Source organism: Hyperolius riggenbachi, chromosome 12 (assembly GCF_040937935.1).
Source record: "Hyperolius riggenbachi isolate aHypRig1 chromosome 12, aHypRig1.pri, whole genome shotgun sequence".
Taxonomy (NCBI): Eukaryota; Metazoa; Chordata; class Amphibia; order Anura; family Hyperoliidae; genus Hyperolius; species Hyperolius riggenbachi.
In genome coordinates this window covers 109,048,041-109,073,105 of record NC_090657.1, presented here as the reverse complement: position 1 = coordinate 109,073,105, position 25,065 = coordinate 109,048,041, and the positions used below count along the sequence as shown (strand labels likewise).

Sequence of the window (25,065 nt, the reverse complement as noted above, 5' to 3'; positions counted from 1 at the left end):
GAACTGCACCAAAGGTAAATAGACTCCTTATTGTGATTAGGATAAGGACCAGAGGCGCCAAAAAGAGTAAAACAATACTAAGTTTAAAAACTTGGGGGGAGACGTACTCACCACCCGTCCAACAGACCAAAAGCCAATAGAAACCACAATATTTGGTCAAAAAGTTCAGCAATTTATTAGTACTCCCAGGTGCCACGCGTTTCACGGGACTATCCCGCTTCCTCAGGCAATCAGACAGGAGTACAAGCAATTGGGGGTCTGGAATGAGCTAAAGCGCCTCAGGCGCCTCAAGCGCCTCAGGCGCTTTAGCTCATTCCAGACCCCCAATTGCTTGTACTCCTGTCTGATTGCCTGAGGAAGCGGGATAGTCCCGTGAAACGCGTGGCACCTGGGAGTACTAATAAATTGCTGAACTTTTTGACCAAATATTGTGGTTTCTATTGGCTTTTGGTCTGTTGGACGGGTGGTGAGTACGTCTCCCCCCAAGTTTTTAAACTTAGTATTGTTTTACTCTTTTTGGCGCCTCTGGTCCTTATCCTAATCATAATACAGTCCACCTGTGGTGGCAAGGATTTTTCCTAATTTCTTCTACAGAGAGCGACATCTTACACCTGAGTGGGGTCAGGTTCTAATTCTCCCCACCTGCATATGGAGTGGTTGCCTAGGGGCAACCCATGTTTGTGAGTATAAATCTTTTTCGATTAATTGTGTCTCTATTGCTCTGAAATACCACACCATTTGGGCTCTCGGTCTTTTGTTTTTTGTCTCTGAAGACTCCTTATTGTGCAACAGTAACATCATTATATACAGTATACAGAAGAGTCCCGGTTATCTGGAACCAACCGGCAGTCTCAACCAAGCAGCGCAAATTGGCGGCAGTACTCACAGCGGGGAAGGCTGACTTCTAAAGCTGTTTGTGAGATCTGCTGTGTTTAAAGAGAATCTGTATTGTTAAAATCTCACAAAAGTAAACATACCAGTGCGTTAGGGAACATCTCCTATTACCCTCTGTCACAATTTCATGGCTCCCCGCCGCATTAAAAGTGGTTAAAAACAGTTTTAAAAAGTTTGTTTATAAACAAACAAAATGGCCACCAAAACAGGAAATAGGTTGATGTACAGTATGTCCACACATAGAAAATACATCCATACACAAGCAGGCTGTATACAGCCTTCCTTTTGAATCTCAAGAGATCATTTGTGTGTTTCTTTCCCCCTGCAGCTATCTTCCACTGAAGTGTCAGGCTGTTTCTTCCTGCAGAGTGCAGACAGCTCTGCCTGTATGTAATTCCTCAGTATGTGAAAGCCCAGCCAGCTCAGAGGAGGATTTATCCAGCTTGTAAAAGATAAGAGAGAAGCTGCCCTAATCTAAATAATACACAGGCAGTGTGCAGAGAGGGGCCTGGAGGGGGGAGATGCATCACAGAACCACAACACTGAAGAACTTGGCAGCCTTCCAGACACAGGCTGACAAGTCTGACAAGAGAGAGATAAGTTGATTTATTACAGAGATGGTGATAGTAGAACGTGCTGCAGTAAGCCAGAACACATTAGAATAGCTTTTGGAACTTGTAGGCTGATAAAAAACAGGATGCAATTTTTGTTACGGAGTCTCTTTAAAGAGAACTACAGACTCTCATGTATTTTACCATATATATCAATGGGAACAGGACAGTAAACATCTACTCTGCTCTTTGTTTCATTCTTCACTGCTCAGTCTTCCTGTTATCAGCTCTGATAAGAATCCTTGACTGAGCATTCAGTCTAGCTTTGCCCTGAGTCAGTCTTCTGTGATGTTTTTTTCAAGCCCGCCCCCTCCTGGCTCTGCTTTCGTGCTACGAGGATGCATAGCAGGAAAGCACAGCCACAAGGGGGCAGACTTGGGTTTGAAAAGACATGACAGAAGACTGACTCAGCTAGACTGAATGCTCAGTCGGAGATTCTTATGAGAACTGATAACAGGCAGACTGAGCAGTGAAGAATGAAACAAAGAGCAGAGTAGGTATTTACTGTTATGTTCCCATTGATATATATGGTAAAATACATGATGGTGCTTCGTCTCTGGTTGTCTTTAAAGAGTACCTCAATTTATAAATTTCATCTAACTGTACACAGTACATAGACTAAACATACTGTATATTCTAGCGTAGAAGACTGCTTTTTAACCCTTGAAAATCTTCTGAAGTAGGGGGTCGTCTTATACACCAGTAGTCTTTGATGCTGGACGATACACGATGCTGATATGCGATGCGCATATGGGACATGCTGATGTTTACGCGATGCTGATACATGACATGCTGATGAGTAATTACCGGGTGTTGGAGATTCGGCGGTTTGCAGATATTGGCGGGGGGGGGGGGGGGGAACTCAACGCTTGCGCTGCAAGGTCTGGGACACCCAGGGTATGGAAGAAAGAGATCACTCTGTGCCCATAAAACACGCCTCACCCACTCATCTGGTCTTATACGCCAGAATATACGGTATGTATTGCCATTCAAACCTTTTTGGGGCCGGAGGTGCTCTTTAAAGATTGGGATCCATGGCTCCCCCAAGGTTGATATACTTTTCATTACTGTATTTTAACATTTAGTAGAGAGTCCACCTCAGGGTAGGTATAAGAGTGGGGTATAGTAATGTATTAGCTAGGCCTATTTTTTATTAACATGGAGTCTCAAGCAACCAGAAAACCTGGCACCAGCTGATCCACGTCAGTGCCAGAAGATATTGGCTACGTTAAATCCCTTCTAACCCCATTGCAGTTGGCAGTGTGTAATTATGACTAAAACGTAATCACTAGTTTATCAAATTTATGTAGTAGAAATTAGAAATGTAAACTATACTATGTAAATATACTTTAAGGTGGCCACACACGAAACAATAAAAGGTTCTGATTTTACAGCAATTCGATAAAGTTGATTGTTTGTACAGAAAAATCATTGTTTTTTTCTGTGCATCCCCAAAAACGGTCTAATTTCCTAAAAAGAAAATCACAATTCAATGACTGATAATGGCTCTGGTGGTCTAAGCTTACCTCATACATTTTCCAACAGAAGATATTTTCTCTTCATATTTCCAAAATTGTTTTTCAGCTCCTGCCAAGTGAATAAGTACTAAAAAGTAGATAATAAAAGTGATGTCAAACTTAATTTGGAACAGTTTCTTTTGACAGCCTTTTCTTTACAGAATTGAAATCAAATTCCCCAATACAACTCTGCTGGATTATCTAATAGCTTTTTCAGACATAGATGAAGATATGACTTTTGGGGATGAAGGGATTGTTGGCAGGAACAGCTTCAGGCAAGATGAGTAAATGGCTTAGGAAGCTTGCTTAAAGCGCACCTGAACCGAGAGGGATATGGAGGCTGCCATCTTTATTTTCTTTTAAACAATATCAGTTGCTTGGCAGTCCTGCTGATCTCTTTGGCTGTAGTAGTGTCTGAATCACACACCTGAAACAAGCAATACAGCTAATCCAGTCAGACTTCAGGCAAACACCTGACCTGCATGCTTGTTCAGGGTCTATGGCTAAAAGTATTAGAGGCAGAAGATTAGCAGGGCAGCAAAGCAATATGCATTAAAGAGGAATATAACCCTGCATTTCAACTTTGCTCCAAAACATTATTTACAGCATATTATATGCAACCAGCATTTTTTTTTACTAGACCAGCATTGGAAGGGTTACACACAGAGTTTTAAAGTTCCATGGAGAGATATGCAGACACATCCGAAGTTCTGATAGATACATTTAACTAAACAGAATGTAACAAGTGGTGAATGTTACACACTCTTTGGCTGTCCTCCAGCTCCTGCACAGTGAGTCACATTCCACACTTAGATACATTTAAGTAAACAAAATGTATCTATCTGAACTTCGGATGCGTCTGCATTTCTCTCCAGGAACTTTAAAGCTCTGTGTGTAACCCTTCCAATGCTGGTCTAGTAAATAAAAAATGCTGGTTGCATATAATATACTGTAAATAATGTTTTAGAGCAAAGTTGAAATGCAGGGTTATATTCTGCTTTAAGGGGGGGGGGGGGGGGGGGAAGACGCGTCCAATAATAGATAAAACTGTGTAAACACAGCTAAAATAATAAAGGGACAGGTGGCTTACCTCAGTAACAACACATTCATACACATAGGCACAGGCAACACATTTTGAGTTTAACACCCACTTCCTCAGGCCAAATACAGTGCCAGAGATGTCTCTAGAGCCTGGCATGGAGGCACTCTGTTCTCGTCTCTGGACACATCTCTGCGCCTCTTCGTTCCTTTGTGCTTTTCAACCTCCTTTGGAGGGGTGCACTCTAGTACCCTGTGGCTTTGTCACTGATAGGTCCTTTGTTATTTTGCGAAGAGTGCCACCATATCCAGTTCCAGCTGGATACCTGAGTGAAGTCTGGTTTATAAATCTCTCCTGCCTTCAGTGGTTGGTTGTCCCCTGTGCAACCTTCCTTTGTGAGTACCACATTTGCCGTTTAACTTGTGACGTACTGCAGCATTTTTGCTACCGCTGTTTCTGTGTTCTTTTTTTAGGGTGTTGATCACCCTTCACACCAAGGAAAATGCATTGTTTAATAGGAAATAAATATCCTCCATAGCCCTCTCACTTCAGATTCCCTTTAATAGGGCCATTCTCTTCCCCTCAGCAAAGTGTGGGGAATATTTTCTTATTTGTTCAAATATTACTGCATAGTTTCCCAAAAAAGATTACAATTCTTATTTTCAAGTCTAAGGCTAGGTCCACACTGGTCCGTTCAGGATCGGATCCGTTTCAAACGGATCCATTTTTCTAAACTTTGTTTTCTTTTTCCTCCGTTTTTCCAGGAATGCATTTTTGTAGCATACGTTTCCAGTCCGTGGAAACGTATGCCCAGCCGTGGGAGGAGAGGCAGCCACCATGCTGGAAGGGTATAGCAGGCAGGATGGGTGTGGCAGCATTCAGCGGGGAGGGGGGCCACCCCTCCCTCACCTGGGTCCCCCCGTCCACGCTACCCCTCCAGCTACATGCCGCAAAACATGTTACAATGTATAGTAGCGGCGAGCGGGGAGCTTACCTTCTCTCCACTTCCTCCGCTCGCCACATAACTGCCTGCAATGCCGCCCTCTATACTTCGGAGGGCAGCATTGCAGGCATTGGCAGCGAGCGGAGAAAGTAGGAGGAGAATGTAAGCTCCCCGCTCGCCACTGCTATACATTTTAACAAGGGGGTAGCGGGGACTGCGTTCCCATTCATTAATCTAAGACCCGTGTCAATGAACGCTGGCATCAATGAAATGCCTATGTCATTGTACCTTCCGGAGTTACAGTGCCACGCATTACTTTCTATTCACATACTTATGTACGCAAATAGTAAATAATGCGCGAGGACATCTTGTGGCCATATAGTAAAATTACACCCAAATACATGTTATTTAACCATTTTAACCAACGGAACGTAATTGTCACATCCAGACGGCTGCTGTTGCACTGCTGCGCACTCCCAATTTGCCCCCCGTTAGCCTGGAGATCAATGAACATAGTTCCCATTCATTGAGCTAAGTTCCTAGTAGAAAGACCGGCAGCTTCTTATAAGAAGCCCACCATCTTTCTGACACCCCCCCCCCCAGCCCCCCCAAAAAACAAACCCAAAAACTTGTCCTCTTTATTCTTCCTTTTTACAGGGTGGGAATTAAAAAAGAAGGGGCCATCTTGTGGTCAAATAGTAAAACTACATGTACATACATTTTTTTCACATAAAACACAATAAATTACAATTAAAATTAACTGTTTACCCCCACACCCAAAAAATACCCAAATAAAATTAACAAAAAAAATAGAAGCTTGTAAATAGTGATGGACACAAAATTGAAAAAAAATGCACCTTTATTTCCAAATAAAATATTGGCGCTATACATTGTGATAGGGATATAATCTAAATGGTGTAATATCCGGGACAAATGGGCAAATAAAATGTGTGGGTATTAATTATGGTAGCATGTATTATTTTAAAGCTATAAGGCTGAAAACTGAGAAATAATTAATTTTTTCAATTTTTTCTCAATTTACCAGTTAAAATGCAGTTAGAAAAAAATAATTCTTAGCAAAGTGTACCACCCAAAGAAATCCTAATTGGTGGGGAAAAAAATAAGTGAGTCACATTTGACAGCATCTCTTGAAAATATATGGTGGTAGTCACTGTTTGCATGTTCAAGGGATTAACTGCTGAGCTTATTCCCCGTGACAGTTCTGGCCAGCTTTTGCTTGTGCACTGGGTCATCTCTATGTAGGATAAGACTGAGCGCAATATAGGTGGGTTAGTTCAGGTACACTTTATAGACCTAAAGCACATCTGCAATTTCAAAATGTACTGTACAATCAAAGCCCCATTCCAATATTTTCCTAGGTCTGTGTATGTTTTACTTTGCAGAGCTTGTCGATCTGTCTATAAGCGCCTTGACTAACAAATGTCAAAAAATATAAATATAAAGTGCCTGTTCAGGAGCCTTGACACTGGCCAATTCCTATACATCTGTATGCTCTGTAAGTTGCAATCTCCTCAGGGAGATTCAGACTGCCCCCCTCCCCCCCTGCAATCTAAACAGTGGAAATGTTACAATCTAGTCCTCAACTGCAGCTCCACCCACAGGGTCTGAAAATAGCCATGCTGAGCTTACTCCTTCTTGCCATGTGATCATTATTTTAATAATTTTTACCTGCAGGAGCTTCACTTAATGCAAAAAGGTAAACTCCTGTCCTGTGCATTCTGATCACAAAACTGTAAGATATTTATTTGGCACCCAGCAGAATTCATCTGTAAGATAAGCCTTCAATGGGCATATTTTCCTGATACCTGTGCATGTGTGGTGTGTGTGTGCTGAGGTTGGATGTGGTTGGATCGCACAACAGTTCTCAGCTTTATGAACCACACTCTGATACTAATCTTGCTCAAGGTGGAACACCAGTCCCTTGGGTTGGACTTTCCAGATCAATTGCTGATGTTTTTCTTAATTTAAAAGGTGTACTATTTCTCTCCTTCAAGGAAAGGCATATATATGCTCAGCTAAACATTCATGTTCACATTTTGATCTCTTTGTGATAGATTTGCAAGCGTGATAACCAGCAAAATCTACTATCCTCTTACAGCCCATCTCATTGTACAGATCTAAGTATACTGTCAGCTGCTAAAAAAAAACATCAAACCCAAAAACAAACACTCATGTGTCCTGAATCAATTTAGCTGAAAGTGTTATGGTCTAACTCCAGGCTTTAGTTTTGAATTACCCCATTCCAATAAAATCCTATAGCAACACCTCTCTGGTGATCCTCTTCTGCTAAGTAAAGCTGTCTCTTCTGTCTGATGCTATGTTGAGAAATGGGAGGAAGCCAATGAGCTCCTTTCCCAAGATGGCCACTATGTCCCTCCCCTTTCAGTCACAGGAACTGCAGGAAAGCCAGATTAGTGGCTTTTATTGACAGATTTGCTACCCTCTCACCTCTATCAGAGTTCCTTTGACCAGAAAAAAGGCACATGATGGCCACATTTGAAAGGAGACTATTCCTCTGCTTTTCTCCTAGATGTCACTGCATCGTCGGACAAGATCGGCTTCAGATCTCGGAAGAGGATCGTCAGGGAGCAGCCAGACTGTGAATGGAGAGGCAAGTATATGTTTTACTCCCAATAGGTTCATTTTCATGTTTTGTTTGGTGGGTTGCTTTAACATTATGTCTACACGGGGGAGCCTGTTTGCATGGCTTTGCATTATATTGTTGAGACTGCAAGGGAACATGGTACAAGCTGGGGTTCTGAGAAGATAGCATCCTGCAGATTTAAGGTTTGTGCTGCAGAAAATGGTGAAGACCTAGCCTGACCAGCTAAGTTAGGTGTTTATACGCAGAACAAGGCTAGGCACCCCCAGTTTCTCCTCCACACCAAGTGTAGCCACAAATCCCATTCCTAACCACACACACATAAACTGATACTGGTGGTATAGTAATGCTTCCTCCGGGTCCCCTGACAACGGACCTTTATGATTATTATGACAAGCTCGACTCATGCCGTACCTTAAAATAGGGCCACTATTTTTGATGTTATGTAGTCCTTATCACATGCACAGCTGTAATGTTCCCCCTATAACAAGCACACCTATAATATCTCCTCTACATAAAGTGGAGCCACAGGCTTACAACAACATGTTTTGGGGGTCACCTTACCTGTGGTGACCTCCACATCAGGGAGCCAACTGCCAAGGATCATATAACAATTGTGACCACCATGACTCCTCCCACCCATAAAAAGTGTATCCACAATGACACTTTTCCTCCCTTCAATAGCAAAGATCTTATATACCTTTGTCCCTTACGTTACTGCCAGTATATAGTATAGACTATACCAACATTTGCTTTCCTACATCACTTTACACAGCTGCCATAAGAGGTTACCAAGGGAACTTTGAGTATAATGGGGCCGGGGGGATAAGAATTTGAAGCCTCTTTACATCTCCTCTCTAGACTCCATCTACAAACCCAGTTGACCACAATTTCTGCTCTACAATGGGTGGGAGGAGGCGCCCTAGGATGTATATTGCTCTTGTATGCTGTTTGAAACAATTAGTGGTCTTACCTCAGATGAGGAATGCAGTGAGTGGTCTTACTGCAGATGAGGAATGGATTATATAAGATATTTATTGGGCACAAATAACATTACATTTTACGTGACTTGCCATCTTCTTCAGGTCAATATAGCAGTGTCTGTTAGGGGAAACACCGAAGATTTGGAGTGCTTGTAAATAGAGCAATTTCTGCTCTGCACACAGCCTTCTTCTCTTTCTCTACAATCACCTCCTTGCATTCACATATACTAGATTTCTCACCAGCCTCATTTGTCCTCTAGAATTCCTTTCCAGAACACATTTGTAACTTTGTAACCTTTGAAATCTTTAACCGCTTCCTAAAAACTCACTTTTCAGAGATGCAAATATATATGCTCTACCTAAGTACAGGCCAGGTATACATATTGTATATTACCATACCTCTTGTTTCCTCCCTATTCCTTTAGATTGTAAGCTCGCAAGGGCAGGGCTCTCTTACCCTTTTTGTGTCTTAAAATTTGCTATACATTTTTATTATCGTTCTACATTTGTTACTGTATTTATGTCTACCAATTCTGCATTATGTACCATTGACTGCAGTATTATGTACCCCATGTTTGTTTATTAATCCATACAGTGCCACAGAAAATGTTGGCACTATTAATCATTAATAATAATTATACAAGGGACATGGCTGAACGTGTATATGACACATGACATAATATGGCACTTATTTCAGGAGGTACATAACAGCTATGCATGTAATCATTACATGCTGTGCACCCTCTGCCTTTAGCATGCATTCACTCTGTCATCTGTTCTCTTCTCAGTCTTTTTACATCCCGTGCTGACAAGCAACTTTTGGTTAGGCCATTGTCCTTATGAAATTGGCTGTGGTCTATAGGCCTTCTTACTAATTTACAATGTGATGGAGTTGGAGGACAACATGAAAAAAGACTGCAACTCCACTTTTGTGAGGAAAAATCTTTCTTTACTCAATCAGCTATAATACAGATATTTTAGCAGACTGCATTAAGGTAGGCTTGTAAGCTTGTATAATATGCACACAGCTTTACATTTTTGGTGATGGGATACAGAGGGCTGCTTTTGTCACATCCTCTGTGGTGACTTTAAATTTCAGTTGCCTTTGTTGAAGTGCAAATTAGACCTGTTTGCAATGGACATACAGATCTGGAGCAAGGTGGTCAAAGACACTATAGGAGGAGTGTTTATATAAACCATGAATACCTACTTGCCATAACTCTTCTTTCTTTCTAGGCTCCTTCCCCTGTTCTCTCAGCCTCTGCTATGGAAGTGGTATATTATTATTAATAATAATCATTGGATGTATATACTGTAGTGCTAACATATTACACAGTATTGTACTATAAATAAGGTTATATAAGACATTGATAATGAGGGTGACAATCAACAGACAATAAGCAACAAGGTTCACAATGTCAGATCATACACTGCAGTAACAGTCTCAGTAATTCAGGTTCACGCTACTCTGTGAGCAGAGGAAGGAGGGCCCTTCCAAAGACTTTCAATCTAAAGGGAGGGGGTGGTAACATGTAAGGGGGCTGAGTGTAAATTAACTTGGTGTGATGTTGAATTGTGGAGAATTGCTGGTGAATTCTGGTAAATTCGATTTGAATGCTTCACCCTTAAAACGTTACCCTTTGAACGCAAACTGCCAGTCAGCAAAATGCCTAGGGCCTTTGTTATTTACACAGCCAGAGCAAATGTAATCAGGATGGTCTACTTAGCTGAGTGAGTTATCATATCAGCAGTGGGGGATAGTCTCTACAAGGCTCATGCATGTCAATCAGGATGTAAAAAATGTGCACACACATTACACATAAGCCATTAGGCAATAAGTGTGAAGCGAGTGAATGCCAGAATTACAAATCACAGTTACTAGTTGTTATATGCAACTCAGAAATTGATAGATATGGTTAAGGATGCTCATAAAACATGGGATGGGACATACACAGGCAATTCTCATAACGTGCAGTTAGTTTGTATGCAGTCACATGGGATGGGGCATACACAGGCATTTCTCGTACCGTGCAGTTAGTTTGTGTGCAGTCAGATGGGATGTACACAGGCATTTCTTGTAGCGTGCAGTTGGTTCGTGTGCAGTCACACGGGATGGGACATACACAGGCAATTCTCATAACGTGCAGTTGGTTTGTATGCAGTCACATGGGATGGGACATACACAGGCATTTCTCGTAACATGCAGTTAGTCTGTGTGCACTCACATGGGATGGGACGTACACAGGCATTTTTTTGTAACGTGCATTTGGTTTATGTGCAGTCAGATGGCATGGGATGTACACACGCATTTCTCGTAATGAGCAGTTGGTTTGTGTGCAGTCAGATGGCATGGGACATACACAAGCAATTCTCGTAACATGCAGTTGGTTCATGTGCAGTCAGATGAGACATACACAAGCAATTCTCGTAACGTGCAGTTGGTTCATGTGCAGTCAGATGGGACATACACAGGCATTTCTCGTAACGTGCAGTTGGTTCATGTGCAGTCAGATGGGACATACACAGGCAATTCTCGTAACATGCAGTTGATTCATGTGCAGTCAGATGGGACATAGACAGGCATTTCTCGTAACGTGCAGTTGGTTCATGTGCAGTCAGATGGGACATACACAGGCAATTCTCGTAACATGCAGTTGGTTCATGTGCAGTCAGATGGGACATACACAGGCAATTCTCGTAACATGCAGTTGGTTCATGTGCAGTCAGATGGGACATACACTGGCATTTCTCGTAACGTGCAGTTGGTTCATGTGCAGTCAGATGGGACATACACAAGCAATTCTCGTAACATGCAGTTGGTTCATGTGCAGTCAGATGGGACATACACAGGCATTTCTCGTAACATGCAGTTGGTTCATGTGCAGTCAGATGGGACATACACAGGCATTTCTCGTAACATGCAGTTGGTTCATGTGCAGTCAGATGGGACATACACAGGCAATTCTCATAACATGCAGTTGGTTTATGTGCAGTCAGATGGGACATACACAGGCAATTCTCGTAACATGCAGTTGGTTTATGTGCAGTCAGATGGGACATACACAGGCAATTCTCGTAACATGCAGTTGGTTCATGTGCAGTCAGATGGGACATACACAGGCAATTCTCGTAACATGCAGTTGGTTTATGTGCAGTCAGATGGGACATACACAGGCAATTCTCGTAACATGCAGTTGATTTATGTGCAGTCAGATGGGACATACACAGGCAATTCTCGTAACATGCAGTTGGTTCATGTGCAGTCAGATGGGACATACACAGGCAATTCTCGTACCGTGCAGTTGGTTCATGTGCAGTCAGATGGGACATACACAGGCAATTCTCGTAACATGCAGTTGGTTCATGTGCAGTCAGATGGGACATACACTGGCAATTCTCGTAACATGCAGTTGGTTCATGTGCAGTCAGATGGGACATACACAGGCATTTCTCGTAACATGCAGTTGGTTCATGTGCAGTCAGATGGGACATACACTGGCAATTCTCGTAACATGCAGTTGGTTCATGTGCAGTCAGATGGGACATACACAAGCAATTCTCGTAACATGCAGTTGGTTCATGTGCAGTCAGATGGGACATACACAGGCAATTCTCGTAACATGCAGTTGGTTCATGTGCAGTCAGATCGGATGGGACGTACACAGGCAATTCTCGTAACGTGCAATTAGTTTGTGTGCAGTCAGATGGCATGGGACGTACACAGGCAATTCCTTTTGTACCACCTGGCTTCACCCACTCCCCTGTGTGACTGTGCTCCCAGCCCCCCCACTACTCTATATGATCATTCTCCCAGTGTGTTCCCTTCTCCATAAGCTCATGCTCCCATCATGCCCACTCCTTATTGGTCAGCCAAATCATAATGTATATAAATTATTTAGTATAATATTGCAGCAGTGTGGTGTGGTAAGCTACTGCTGTATAAATATGCCCTTGTATTTCAGTTTTCTTTGTTAATATTTGTACAACAGTCACATGATACCCTTTGCTGATGAAAGGAAATCCGGCTCTGAATAGGTTAAGCAGAAATGAAGGAAGCCTGATAAATCAATAACTCTAACCTTATAAGTGTTCATTTCACCCTACTCAGATTTTCACTTTAATCACACTTTCATTACCACATTACTTAACCTCTGAGAACCCTCCACAAGGTTGTCATTGCAGGACACAATCTCCTTCGTTTGCTAGGTTTTCATGGAAGGGACAAACCAATTATTACAACAGTCTTAACAGGCTTTGTGTATAATAATCTAGGCATCTTCTTGCACATCTCGAGTTTAAATGGCTTCTTCACATTTCCATAAGCATATGTTTTTTTATATGTAAAGCCTACCACCAGTATATACTCGAGGATAAGTCTAGAAATTTAGGTCTGATTCACTTCATAAATGTATAGGGGTCAACTTATACACAAGTCACGGGCAACACTGAGCACACTGAGTAATGTGTGTACTAATAGTGACATTCCCATTTGCAGCAATTTACCCAGTGGTAAGTGACACTTTAAGAAAAGGAAATGCCAAGAATACACAGGTCTGAAAGTCCTGGCCACAACAATTAACAAGGAAAGGGGCAGGGGGAAATACTAGGCTGCATAAAAGGAAGTAAATAATTGCAGCACTTGGGGGCCTGGAGGAGCTATTGGCTGCATTTAAGGGACAGGAGGGGTTAATGGCTGCAATACTGTATGCGGTGCTGTCATTAACACCCCCATGGGGCCCAAGTGCAGCCATTAACTTTGCTGGGTAGACTTATTCTTGAGTCAATAAAAAATCCAGCTTAAGAGGATTGAATATTGGAGTCGACTTATACACAAGGACAACTTGTATTTGAGTATATACTGTACATGCATATCTACCGTAAACTATGCCATAAGTAAGGATTTTTTCAGTGAGATAGTTCTTTGAAATATACTGGCACAATAGTGTGCATTTGTAATAGGCAATTTCCAAAACAAAATCTGCTTCCCTCCTTCTAAGACAAGTAAAAGTAAATATTTGCTGTTTTGAATAATATTGAATTACTTTTTTTTTGTCTGAAAATATCAGCTATGTTTTTCTGAAGAAAATACTTGTGCTAGGAGAATGCCCCATTGGTAACTTATGAGGGACATGTGCTCCGTATTTCCTTCAGCTCCCCATTCAGTGTGACATGTGGGGTTGGTGCAGGTTGTAGAAAAGGACTGGCATGCTTGGAGAGTCTCTTCCTGCTGCAATCCAGTCCCTATGTCTGGGGGTGGATCCTTTCGAGTTGGGGAAAGAAACATAATGCCGACTTTTTTTAATCTATAGTTCAATTACAAAATAAATCTGAACTGAGCAGTGCTTTTCTTACATAACAAACCACTGCTTGACTGTGCTTTATTTTTGCAAATATATTAAAAACATTAGTATCTCATATATTTTATTGTATGCATGCATGTCAGCAATTTTGTGTGTACAATTTTTGTTCAAGGATAATGGTATAGGCCAGTTACCCATGTCCTAGTGCGAATACTGTCAAATTCTACATAGAAGTCCTTACCTGAGGTATGCTCATTAGTAGATATCGTTAGTAGATATTGTTGTTACAGCCTTCAGCCCCCCCCCCCCCCATTCCTGACATGTAAGCAGGGGCCCTTATGTTGCATACACCTGCTCATCTGCAGACTCCAATCTTGTTGTTTTCTGCAAAGATTTGACCTAGACCAACAACTTGCATGCATAGTAGAGCATCTGTGTGTTGACTTGTTAAAACTAGAGGTGGGGATATGAAGGTCATTGTCATTATGTCTTAATACACAACACATTGCAGTTAAAGTGTACCAGAGCTGAGGGATCCTAAAGATTTTATAGTCACCCAGAGCTTCCTTCAGCTCCATAAGTACGTGTAAGTCACGCACCATCCTCCCACAGTCTGCCGTTCAGCCACAATCTTTAGGATCCCCCAAAAGGTGGATCAGCGCATCACCAGGCCGCCTCTGAATGGCCTCCAATCAGAGGTGCGCTGAGCCCCCCCCAGAAACTGCAAACGCACCTTGAACCCAAACAGAAGCTCTGCATATACACCAAAAGCAAGACTATTAAGTGGGAGCAGCTGATCAAAAATGAATTAAATTAGTACATGGCAAGGAAATGAGTAGTGCTACTTAAAAACAGATAAGTGCCTACCTGCACCTTTTGCGCAATTTTCAATTTTACTTGGTGACGCACCCAGGCTATGCATATGCATAGGTTAGGATTTAGTTAGTGTTAGGTCCCCTCCCATCGAGGATGACTTCTCCGCAGTGCGAGGGACGAGTACTTAACAAGTTGCATGCAAGCTGTTACAGGAAACCAACATCCTCTAGTGGTAGACAGGACATGTGTATGCTAGGTGTGTATTTTACCCCACAAGTGGGGCTTGCACTCTCTTGCAGGTAGGCACTTATCTGTTTTTAAGTAGCGCTGCTCATTTCCTTACCATGTACCAATTTAGGATCTCCCAGCTCTGGTTTCCTTTAAAGGACACACAAGGTGACATGTGACATGATGATATAGACATGTGTATGTACAGTGGCAAGCACACTAATAACTATGCTCTGTTTCTTTTTTTACTTTCTCTGCCTGAAAGAGTTAAAAATCAGGTATGCAAATGATAGTTTATGTCTGGTTCGGACCATAACATAACCCTCATTCTAAAGGAATTACAGCCATAAAACACTTTCCTGGCAGAAAATGGCTTCTGAGATCAGAAAAGTGATAAAAAGGGGAAAAAGTTCATAGATTTTAGCTCTGGCACACTTCAATGAATGTGTCATTAAGATAAGGCCATGAACCAGTAAAAACTTAAAAATTAGATTAAAATATAAAATATAACTGTGGGATGACTAAAAAAGTTATTTTTAGGAGGAGGAGGATAGATACGATTTCCTCATTTTTTAATTTTCACCTTGGATGTCCTCAAACTGCTTGCTGACCACCTCACACCGATGGGCGTGGCCCGTGGCGGCAGCCTCAGGACCGCCGAACCCCAATCGGCGTAAAGTCCTTGTGCTTCGTTTTGCAGGAGATAACGCGCACACGCTACACGTGCTTGGTAGTTTCAGTCTTCCAGTGGCGATCGCTGCTCGGAGACTGTTATACGGCGAAACAGCTGTCTATTTACCGTGTACAGTGCTGCGATCTACAGCAGCAATGTACTGGGGACAGCTGTGTGACACGGCTGTCCCCTCCAGAGTCTCAGCGGTGATCCGCTGTCATAGGCTGAAGCCTATGACAGACGATCACAGTGATTGTCTGGTGGGAGGAGGAAGGGCGGGATGGGATAAAATAAATAAAAAAATAAGTAAAAATATTACAAAATAAAAAAAATATTTATGAAACAAAAATTAACACTGGGGAAGCAATCAAACCCTACCAACAGAGAGCTCTGTTGGTAAGAAGACAAGGGGGGTGGGGAGGGGAATCACTTGTGTGCTGTGTTGTGCGGCCCTGCAGCTTGGCCTTAACCTCCTTAGCGGTAATCCCGTGTCAGGCTCAGGTCAGAAAGCCACAGAACAGGGTGGTAATCCCGTGCCTAAGTGAGTTTCATGCAGGAGCGGCTGCAGACCCCTCTGAGGTATGTTTTTCTTCTTGTTTTTAGGGTCTAAAAGCTTATGAAAAGCACGGCTTTTATACCCTAAATCTGGAAATAATCGTAATGCCAGGAAGGATAAAGCTGCAGTGGCCTATTTTACAAAAAATGGCCTGGTCTTTAGGGTGATAAACCCTGTGGTCCTGAAGCGGTTAAGGAGTACCATTTAGAATTTGGAGGCATTTGTAAGGGGCAACGGATAACCATTTTGTACTTCAAATCAACAAAACAACATGGGGCCAACATCCTCTAGCATCCAAGGCAGACGTCCTTCACTGAAGTCCTGATCAGTGCACCAATGCAAAACATGAATGCAAAGCAGTATCAGCACACTTAAAGTAGGAGTCCAGACATTACAAGCTGAGAACAGAAAACGTAGAAAACATCACAATCTTCTTCTCCCCTAAGGCCTCCAATGATATATAGTCTCCTGATTATGAATTTGAAGTTTACCCCATCTCCCCCAACACCTAAAGGAAAAGAGGGCATCACATTACAGAAGAGGACAACTGGGAATCATAGAAAGTCCAAGAGTAGAGGTATGCTTGATCCCTACTAGCACTATTTGTTTGGTCTTTGCATAAAGGTTCACTTTAAAATAAGGTTTCATTCAAAGTGGCCATTTCACAATTAAAACTGTAAAGCTTTGTTTTAAAGGACAACTGAAGTGAGAGGAATATGGAGGCTGCCATATTTATTTCCTTTTATGCAAAATACCAGTTGCCTGGCAGTCCTGCTGGTCCATTTGGCTGCAATAAAGTCTGGATCACACCAGAAATAAGCATGCAGCTAATCTTCTCAGATCTGTTAATAAGGTCAGCAACACCTGATCTACTGCATGCTTGTTCAGGTTTATTGCTAAAAGTATTAGAGGCAGAGGATCAGCAGGAGAGCCAGGCAGTCGGTATTGCTTAAAATGGACCTGAACTCAGAACTTCATCTCTGCTCTAAAAGAGAATCAACGGCATAATAACCTTTAAAGGGGAACTGAAGAGAGAGGTATATGGAGGCTGTCATGTTTGTTTCCTTTTAGACAATACCAGTTGCCTGGCAGCCCTGCTGATCCTCTGCCTCTAATACTATTAGCCATAGCCCCTGAACAAGCATGCAGCAGATCAGGTGGTTCAGTGGTTCAGACTTATAAGTCTGATCTGACAAGACTAGCTGCATGCTTGTTTCTGGTTTTAATCAGATACTACTGCAGAGAAATAGACCAGCAGGGCTGCCAGGCAACTGGTATTGATTAAAAGTAAATAAACATGACAGCCTCCATATACCTCTCTCTTCAGTTCCCCTTTAAAGAAAAGCATTTCTTTGTTATTTTCTAATAGAAATCCTGCAAAAAAATCTGCAGTGTCTACTTCCTACTTTCATGAAAGGTCAACATCCTGTGTTTACAAATTAACAGGTCTGCCAAGGCTGCTGAGATACCTGAGCTGACACAACTGAGAGATCAAATTACACTTGTGATTAGTCACAAATGGGGGGGGGGGGATTTGACAGGCTAAACTCTCTAAATACATACTTGGTGGATTTCTCTGTTTTCTTTCAGTCCTGTGCAAAAATTCAGTTCCACTTTAAACGGAAATAAATATGGCAGCCGTCATAGCCCTCTCACAGCAGTTAAAAGCCAATTAACCAGCCTAGGTCATTTCCAGGTTTCAGTATCAGTGATTCCGGCCTCCAGTAGAGAGGAGGAAAGCATGCATGTGGGTATGATACCCCATATACTCTCCCGGGGGGTGGGGGTGGTCTATATGCATAGATTTGGACGCAGGATGTTGTGTACGAGAGTTCCACACTAGTACTGCCCTTATTCCCACTGAAAGTCAGAAGCCACACTACTGGTTGATTCCTGGCATTGGCAGTATGAAAACATAAGTACACTGAGCTGCTGCAGATATTTGCATATTTTAAAATGTCTTACTGTACAGTCTTCTTTTAATAAGCACAGCCAAGCAACAAAAACAGAACAGGAACATAATAACCAATGTTTTTTAAAATTGTACAAAAGTATATGCTATATATCCGTCACAATGGTAGGCCTAACTTATTGCAAATGCCATAAGTATGTCACATCAAACTATGGCAATAACACCATCAGTCATGATATCTTAATGTGTTAAAGTTTACGTAGTTGCATTTATAAAGAAAAACATAAATACAATTTGGTCAACAACAGGTTTAAATAAGTCATCTTTCTTAAAATGTACTGTTTCATTAAAGAGAACCCGAGGTGGGTTTGAAGAATATTATCTGCATACAGAGGCTGGATCTGCCTATACAGCCCAGCCTCTGTTGCTATCCCAAACCCCCCTAAGGTCCCCCTGCACTCTGCAATCCCCCATAAATCACAGCCACGCTGCTGACAAACAGCTTGTCAGAGCTGGCTGTGTTTATCTCTATAGTGTCAGTCTGCTGATCTCCCCGCCTCCTGCAGAACTCCGGTCCTCGCCTGCATCCCTTACCTTCCTGCTGATTGGAGGGAAGGGATGGGGGCAGGGACCGGAGCTATGCAGGAGGCGGGGGAGCAGCCGAGACTGACACTACAGATGTAAACACAGCCTCACAGCACGGCTGTGATTTATGGGGGATTGCAGAGTGCAGGGGGACCTTAGGGGAGTTTGGGATAGCAACAGAGGCTGGGCTGTATAGGCAGATCCAGCCTCTGTATGCAAATAACATTCTTTAAACACACCTCGGGTTCTCTTTAACATTGTGCCTCCATTGCTTAAGAGTATGGGGTTCATCCAGCTTCGAATATAGTGAGAGCAATATACAGGCCTGATAGAGGGACCCAGAAATGGCGCATATTAACCTCCCCGGCGTTCTATTGAGATCGCCAGGGAGGCTGCGGGAGGGTTTTTTTTGAATAAAAAAAAAACTATTTCATGCAGCCAACTGAAAGTTGGCTGCATGAAAGCCCACTAGAGGGCGCTCCGGAGGCGTTCTTCCGATCGCCTCCGGCGCCCAGAATAAACAAGGAAGGCCGCAATGAGCGGCCTTCCTTGTTTTGCTTAGATCGTCGCCATAGCGACGAGCGGAGTGACGTCATGGACGTCAGCCGACGTCCTGACGTCAGCCGCCTCCGATCCAGCCCTTAGCGCTGGCCGGAACTTTTTGTTCCGGCTACGCTGGGCTCAGGCGGCTGGGGGGACCCTCTTTCGCCGCTGCTCGCGGCGGATCGCCGCAGAGCGGCGGCGATCAGGCAGCACACGCGGCTGGCAAAGTGCCGGCTGCGTGTGCTGCACTTTATTTGAAGAAAATCGGCCCAGCAGGGCCTGAGCGGCAGCCTCCGGCGGTGATGGACGAGCTGAGCTCATCCATACCGCTCAGGAGGTTAAGGGAGGAACATACAGCAGATCATTTATATACAGTATCTTAAAGATAACCCGAGGTGGGTTCTAAGAACGCGAATTAGCACACAGAGGCTGGGTCTGCATATACTGCCCAGCCTCTGTTGCTATACTGATCCCCCCACAGCCCCCCCTGCACTTTTCTGTGCCCCCCATAAATCACACGCCGAGCTGTCGACACGCAGCCGGCTGTTTACCTTCTATCTGTCACTCTCGCCGCTCCCCCGCCTTCTCCATAGCGCCGGTCCCCGCCCGCGTCTCTTCCCTCCCCGCTGATTGGAGGGAAGGGACGTGGCCGGGGACCGGTGCTATGGAGGAGGCGGGGGAGCGGTGAGAATGACAGATGGAAGGTAAACACCCGGCTGCAACACACTGCCTGTCGACAGCTCGGCGTATGATTTATGGGGGGTAAGCAGAGCGCGGGGGGCATGTGGGGGGATAAGTATAGCAACAGAGGCTGGGCAGTATATGCAGACCCAGCCTCTGTGTGCAATTAGCGTTCTTAGAACCCACCTCGGGTTCTCTTTAAGGCACAGAAGGAGGTTCCTAGGCAGTCTGACTCAAATATCTTATCAGTGATCACAAAAGCACCTTGAATTTGGGACCACCAGGAGCATTCAGGACCATTTTAGCACCGGACAGCAGGATGAGGAGCATTCAGCACCGGACCGCAGGATGAGGACCATTCAGCACCATTTCAGCACTGGACAGCAGGATGAGGTGCATTTAGCACTGGATAACAGGATGAGGTGCATTCAGGACCATTTCAGCACCAGTCAGCAGGATGAGGTGCATTCAGGACCATTTCAGCACAGGACAGCGAGATGAGGTGCATTCAGCACCATTTCAGCACCAGACAGCAGGATGAGGTGCATTCAGGACCATTTCAGCACTGGACAGCAGGATGAGGGGCATTCTGGACCATTTCAGCACCGGACAGCAGGATGAGGTGCATTCAGGACCATTTCAGCACTGGACAGCAGGATGAGGTGCATTCAGGACCATTTCAGCACTGGACAGCAGGATGAGGTGCATTTAGCACCAGACAGCAGGATGAGGAGCATTCAGCATCGATAACAGGATGAGGTGCAGTCAGCACCATTTCAGCACCAGACAGCAGGATGAGGTGCATTTAGCACCAGACAGCAGGATGAGGAGCATTCAGCACCGGATAACAGGATGAGGTGCAGTCAGCACCATTTCAGCACTGGACAGCAGGATAGGGTGTGTTTCATTTAGCTCTGATGCTTCCTGGTTCAAAACTGGAAGGAGGAAGTATTAGAGCTAAATGAAACTAACCCAGTCCTGCTGTCCAGTGCTGAAATGGTGCTGAATGCGGCTGTAAGGGTTTCAAACCATGTGGTCCCAAATTCGATTTCTTCTCAATATCTAAACAACTTGGGGAATAGCTACAGCAATAGAGATGGCTCGAACCTCCCATTTTAGGTTCGTGAACCTCGAATGCGAACTTCCAAAAAAGTTAGTGTTCACGCAAACTTTGCGAACCGCAATAGATTTCAATGGGCAGGCGAACTTTCAAAATTTCAAATATTAATTCTGGCCAGAAAAGTGATGGAAAAGATGTTTAAAGGGGTCTAACACCTGGAGGGGGGCATGGCAGAGTGGAATACACGCCAAAAGTCCCGGGGAAAATTACGGATTTGACGCACAGCAGCGTTTTAAGGCCACAAATCACATTGCAATGCTAAATTGGAGGCATAAAGTGCTTTAAAACATCTTGCATGTGTATACATCAATCAGGTAGTATAATTAGTGTACTGCTTGACACTGACAGACCAAACTCACTGTGTAACGCACCGCACCGCACACAGCTGTTTACGTAGTGACGGCTGTGCTGGACTGGTGCGCACCATTGCGAGAGTGCAGGCGATGGCGGTTTTTAAGCCCATATGGTCGCCGGGCTGAGGTAGCTCAATGACAGAACAGTGACTGCCCAGCTGATCGAATTTGGTCTGTCCACAATAAAGCAACAACCTTATTATCTTGGGTGTGCCCCCAACACACTCATATAGCCGGCGGTCATTGCTTCATTGTGATACGCAAGCCCCTTCACCCCGCGGTGAATGGGCTTCATATCACAATGAAGCAATGACAGCCGGCTATACGAGTGTGTTGGGGGTCACATGATCACGAAGGGGAATTGACACATGTACATGCCTTTTGTTTTGTTGTTGCAGCCGCAGTTCAACAAGAAAAATTAGGCAGGCATGTACACGCACCAGAAAAATTATTGTTTTTGTTAGCGGCCGCTGCTAGCCTTAAAAATTCAGGAATCCACCTGGAGTCCTGGACCCTGTTGGTGGTGGCGGAGAAGGCAGTCAAGCGGTCTGCAGGCAGAGATGCTGTGTGGGGACTGAGGACCGACTTAGTCTTGGCGCAAGCAGTCACACGGCGTGCAGGCAGAGATGCTGTGTGTGGGGACTGACTTAGTCTTCGGGCAGGCCTGACTGTGCTTTGCAGACCATGTGGTGAGATGGACCCTTGACCCAATGCTGTGTGCCAGAGATGACACCACTTGCCTTTCAACATCACGGTACAGTTTGGGTATCGTCTTTTTTGAGAAATAATTGTGGCCTGGTATCTTCCATTGCAGTGTGTGGCTTTGCTTTTGTGTGTTGTTTTTCCTCAGGTGGTCATCCCATTGCAGTTTGTGCTTTGACATCATGTGCTTTCGTAAGGAAGTTGTCCCTACGCGGGTCTTGGTCTTTCCACGGCTCAATTTTCAGTGGCGGAGAGTACAGATGGCATTGCTCTCATCCGAGGCAGACACACAAAAACATTTCCACACAGCTGAGCCCTGGGATGATGGCACTTTGGTGGCTGCCGACTGAGTGTTAAGTGGGGTGCCAGAATCAGAGCAGGAGGAGGAAGATATGTCATGGTTCCATGTGGAAGCTGAGGAAGATGAGGTGTTATGTGTTAAATAGTCAACTTCTAAACACTGTACTTTGGTCCAGGGCCGCACGAAATCACGACAACACGACCTCGAAGAGACCTGCCAGGTGGCCTACCTCTGGCTCTGCCTCTGCCTGTTTCATCCATATTGGGGGGATGAAGTCAAAGGTAGGCACTGACTTGACTAATACAATGTGCAGTCACACAGGTACAGTGAACAGGTATGCAGTGACTGGTATATAAAACTGCGTGCTGTCACACAGGTGCAGTGAACAGGTATGCACAGACTGGTATCAATACAATGTGCAGCTGTCACACACACAGGTGCAGTGAACAAGTATGCAGTGACTGGTATATAAAACTGCGTGCTGTCACACAGATGCAGTGAACAGGTATGCACGGACTGGTATCAATACAATGTGCAGCTGTCACACACACAGGTGCAGTGAACAAGTATGCAGTGACTGGTATATAAAACTGTGTGCTGTCACACAGGTGCAGTGAACAGGTATGCACGGACTGGTATCAATACAATGTGCAGCTGTCACACACACAGGTGCAGTGAACAGGTATGCACGGACTGGTATTACAAATGTGCAGCTGTCACACACACAGGTACCGTGAATAGGTATGCAGTAACTGGTATATAAAACTGCGTGCTGTCACGCAGGTGTAGTAAACAGGTATACACGGACTGGTATTACAGATATGCAGCTGTAACACACACAGGTGCAGTGAAAAGGTAGGCACTGAATGTGCTGGGCCTGGCACAGTATAGCAATTAGCAAGGGTCAGCTGCGACAGACAAGTGTCAGTGGGCCACACAAAAAAAAAACAACACATCACAAAAGCATTAGCTCTCAAAAGAGCTGTTTTGGGGTGCATTTTAGCAACACATATCAGCAAGGAGCAAGCTAACAGACCTCCTAACCATCACTTTCCCTGTCTCTCCCATGTCTCTCCCTTCTCTCACTAATATTGCAGCACACATTGGCTATCATTCATAAAGCATTTCCGCATGCGGAAATGCATAAAACAGCTGACTTTACAGAACACTCGGCAAAGTCAGCATTCATAAAGGCTCTTTCCGCATGAAAAAATGACACTACCGAGCAGAGTGATAAATCACCGCCTTGTGCGGTGATTATCGGAGCAAATGTAGCAAAATGTTAATTCATGAAGATCACCGCAAGCGGTGTGAGGTCGGGAAGTACCGCTCACTCTGATGTGGCGATAACAATGTAAGTGAATGGAGACACACAGACCTCCCAGGCAGCTGCAGCAGAGCAGAACACGGAGAAATGTATCAACTCGGCAGCTTCCGTGTCTCCGCAAGCCTACCGCCAGCCTACCGCCAGCCTACCGACAGCCTAGGTCGGGGAATCTCCGCACTGCTACCGCACATAGATACATTTTTATGAATGCCCACCCAGAAGTCTAAAATATCGGCAGCGGTGTTTTCCCGCATTGATTCCCCTTACCGACAGCTCCTTTATAAATGATAGCCATAGTGAGAACATGGCCGACGCTGTGCAGCCTGATTGGCTACCATGTGTCTGCTGACTGTGATGTAGAGGGTCAAAATTTAGCCCAATGATGTAGTATAGGGGGCGGGTCAAACTCACATAAAGTTAGCATTCGATCGCGAATGCGAACCCGCGATGTTCGTGCGAATAAGTTTGTATGCGAACCGTTCAGGCCATCACTATACATGCATTAAAATATTATTGTCATTTTTTACATCTAGTACAGTGTAGCCAAATATACTCTGGGCAGTATATTGAGTTGAATTAATTTTTGAGCTAGCTGTTTCTTATTTTGTACATTGCCACGGAATCTGTTGGCACAGTGCCTTCTACTTGACAAGGGGAGTTTACTTTTAAGGACTCTGTTCAGTGGCATTAAATAACTGTCACCAATGAAGCTTCTTCTTTTTGCTACTTTGTTAAATATAGTGCAAGGGCTCTAGCTTTATTCTGATCCTGTGTTTTTTGTTTTTGTTATTTGGTTTTTGTTTTACCTGAATCTGATCAGCATGTCAGACCTGAAGGTACTGAAATCACCCATACAAATGCAGCTTGTATTCACTCTGAATTGATTGGAAAGTTTTAGAAATGTCAAGGTCAAACAGTGACTCCATATTCCATAATACAATTTTAATAGTAAAATGTGCATTTTAAGTGTCATATACTCTTCAAGAGAACAATGATGAGAAGTTGCAAACTATTACCTGTGTCAACCATACATACTAATTTCCATGGGCCTCATTTACATGTTCCATCCCCTCAACCTACTCTGCATTACACACTACCTATGGGCTCCATTCACACTGTGCATCCCCTGCACCCACTAAACTTCACTTACTCCCACAAACTCCAGTCACACTATATTTTCAACCCCACCCTTCACTGACACTATAGATCTCTTCACTGCCGCACTACCCCCCCCCCCCCCAACACAACACAATGTATGTCAATATCTGCTTATCCCAAGTTCCTTCACACATCCCCCACACTCCCAAATCCCCTATTAAGATACATATGCCACCTATTCAGAGCCAAAAAATACTGTA

The 25,065-nt window shown here is 43.9% G+C and overlaps 1 protein-coding gene across 23 annotated transcripts in view; it reads left to right on the top strand.

Moving 5' to 3' along the window:
• The window catches only part of SRCIN1 (SRC kinase signaling inhibitor 1), a 1,481,450-nt gene that overhangs the window by 566,574 nt on the left and 889,811 nt on the right, over positions 1 to 25,065 (top strand). For 15 of the 23 annotated variants that reach the window (XM_068262488.1, XM_068262513.1, XM_068262512.1 and 12 more), the window contains exon 1: positions 16,642 to 16,760. The exons of 1 other annotated variant lie outside the window; for it this stretch is intronic. In XM_068262488.1, coding sequence (XP_068118589.1) covers positions 16,658 to 16,760 — 103 coding nt within the window. In that variant the 5' untranslated portion in view covers positions 16,642 to 16,657. Of the gene's footprint in view, positions 1 to 7,555; positions 7,637 to 16,641; positions 16,761 to 25,065 lie in introns of those variants that run through there. 7 more of the 23 variants (XM_068262500.1, XM_068262499.1, XM_068262496.1 and 4 more) reach the window with 1 other exon arrangement.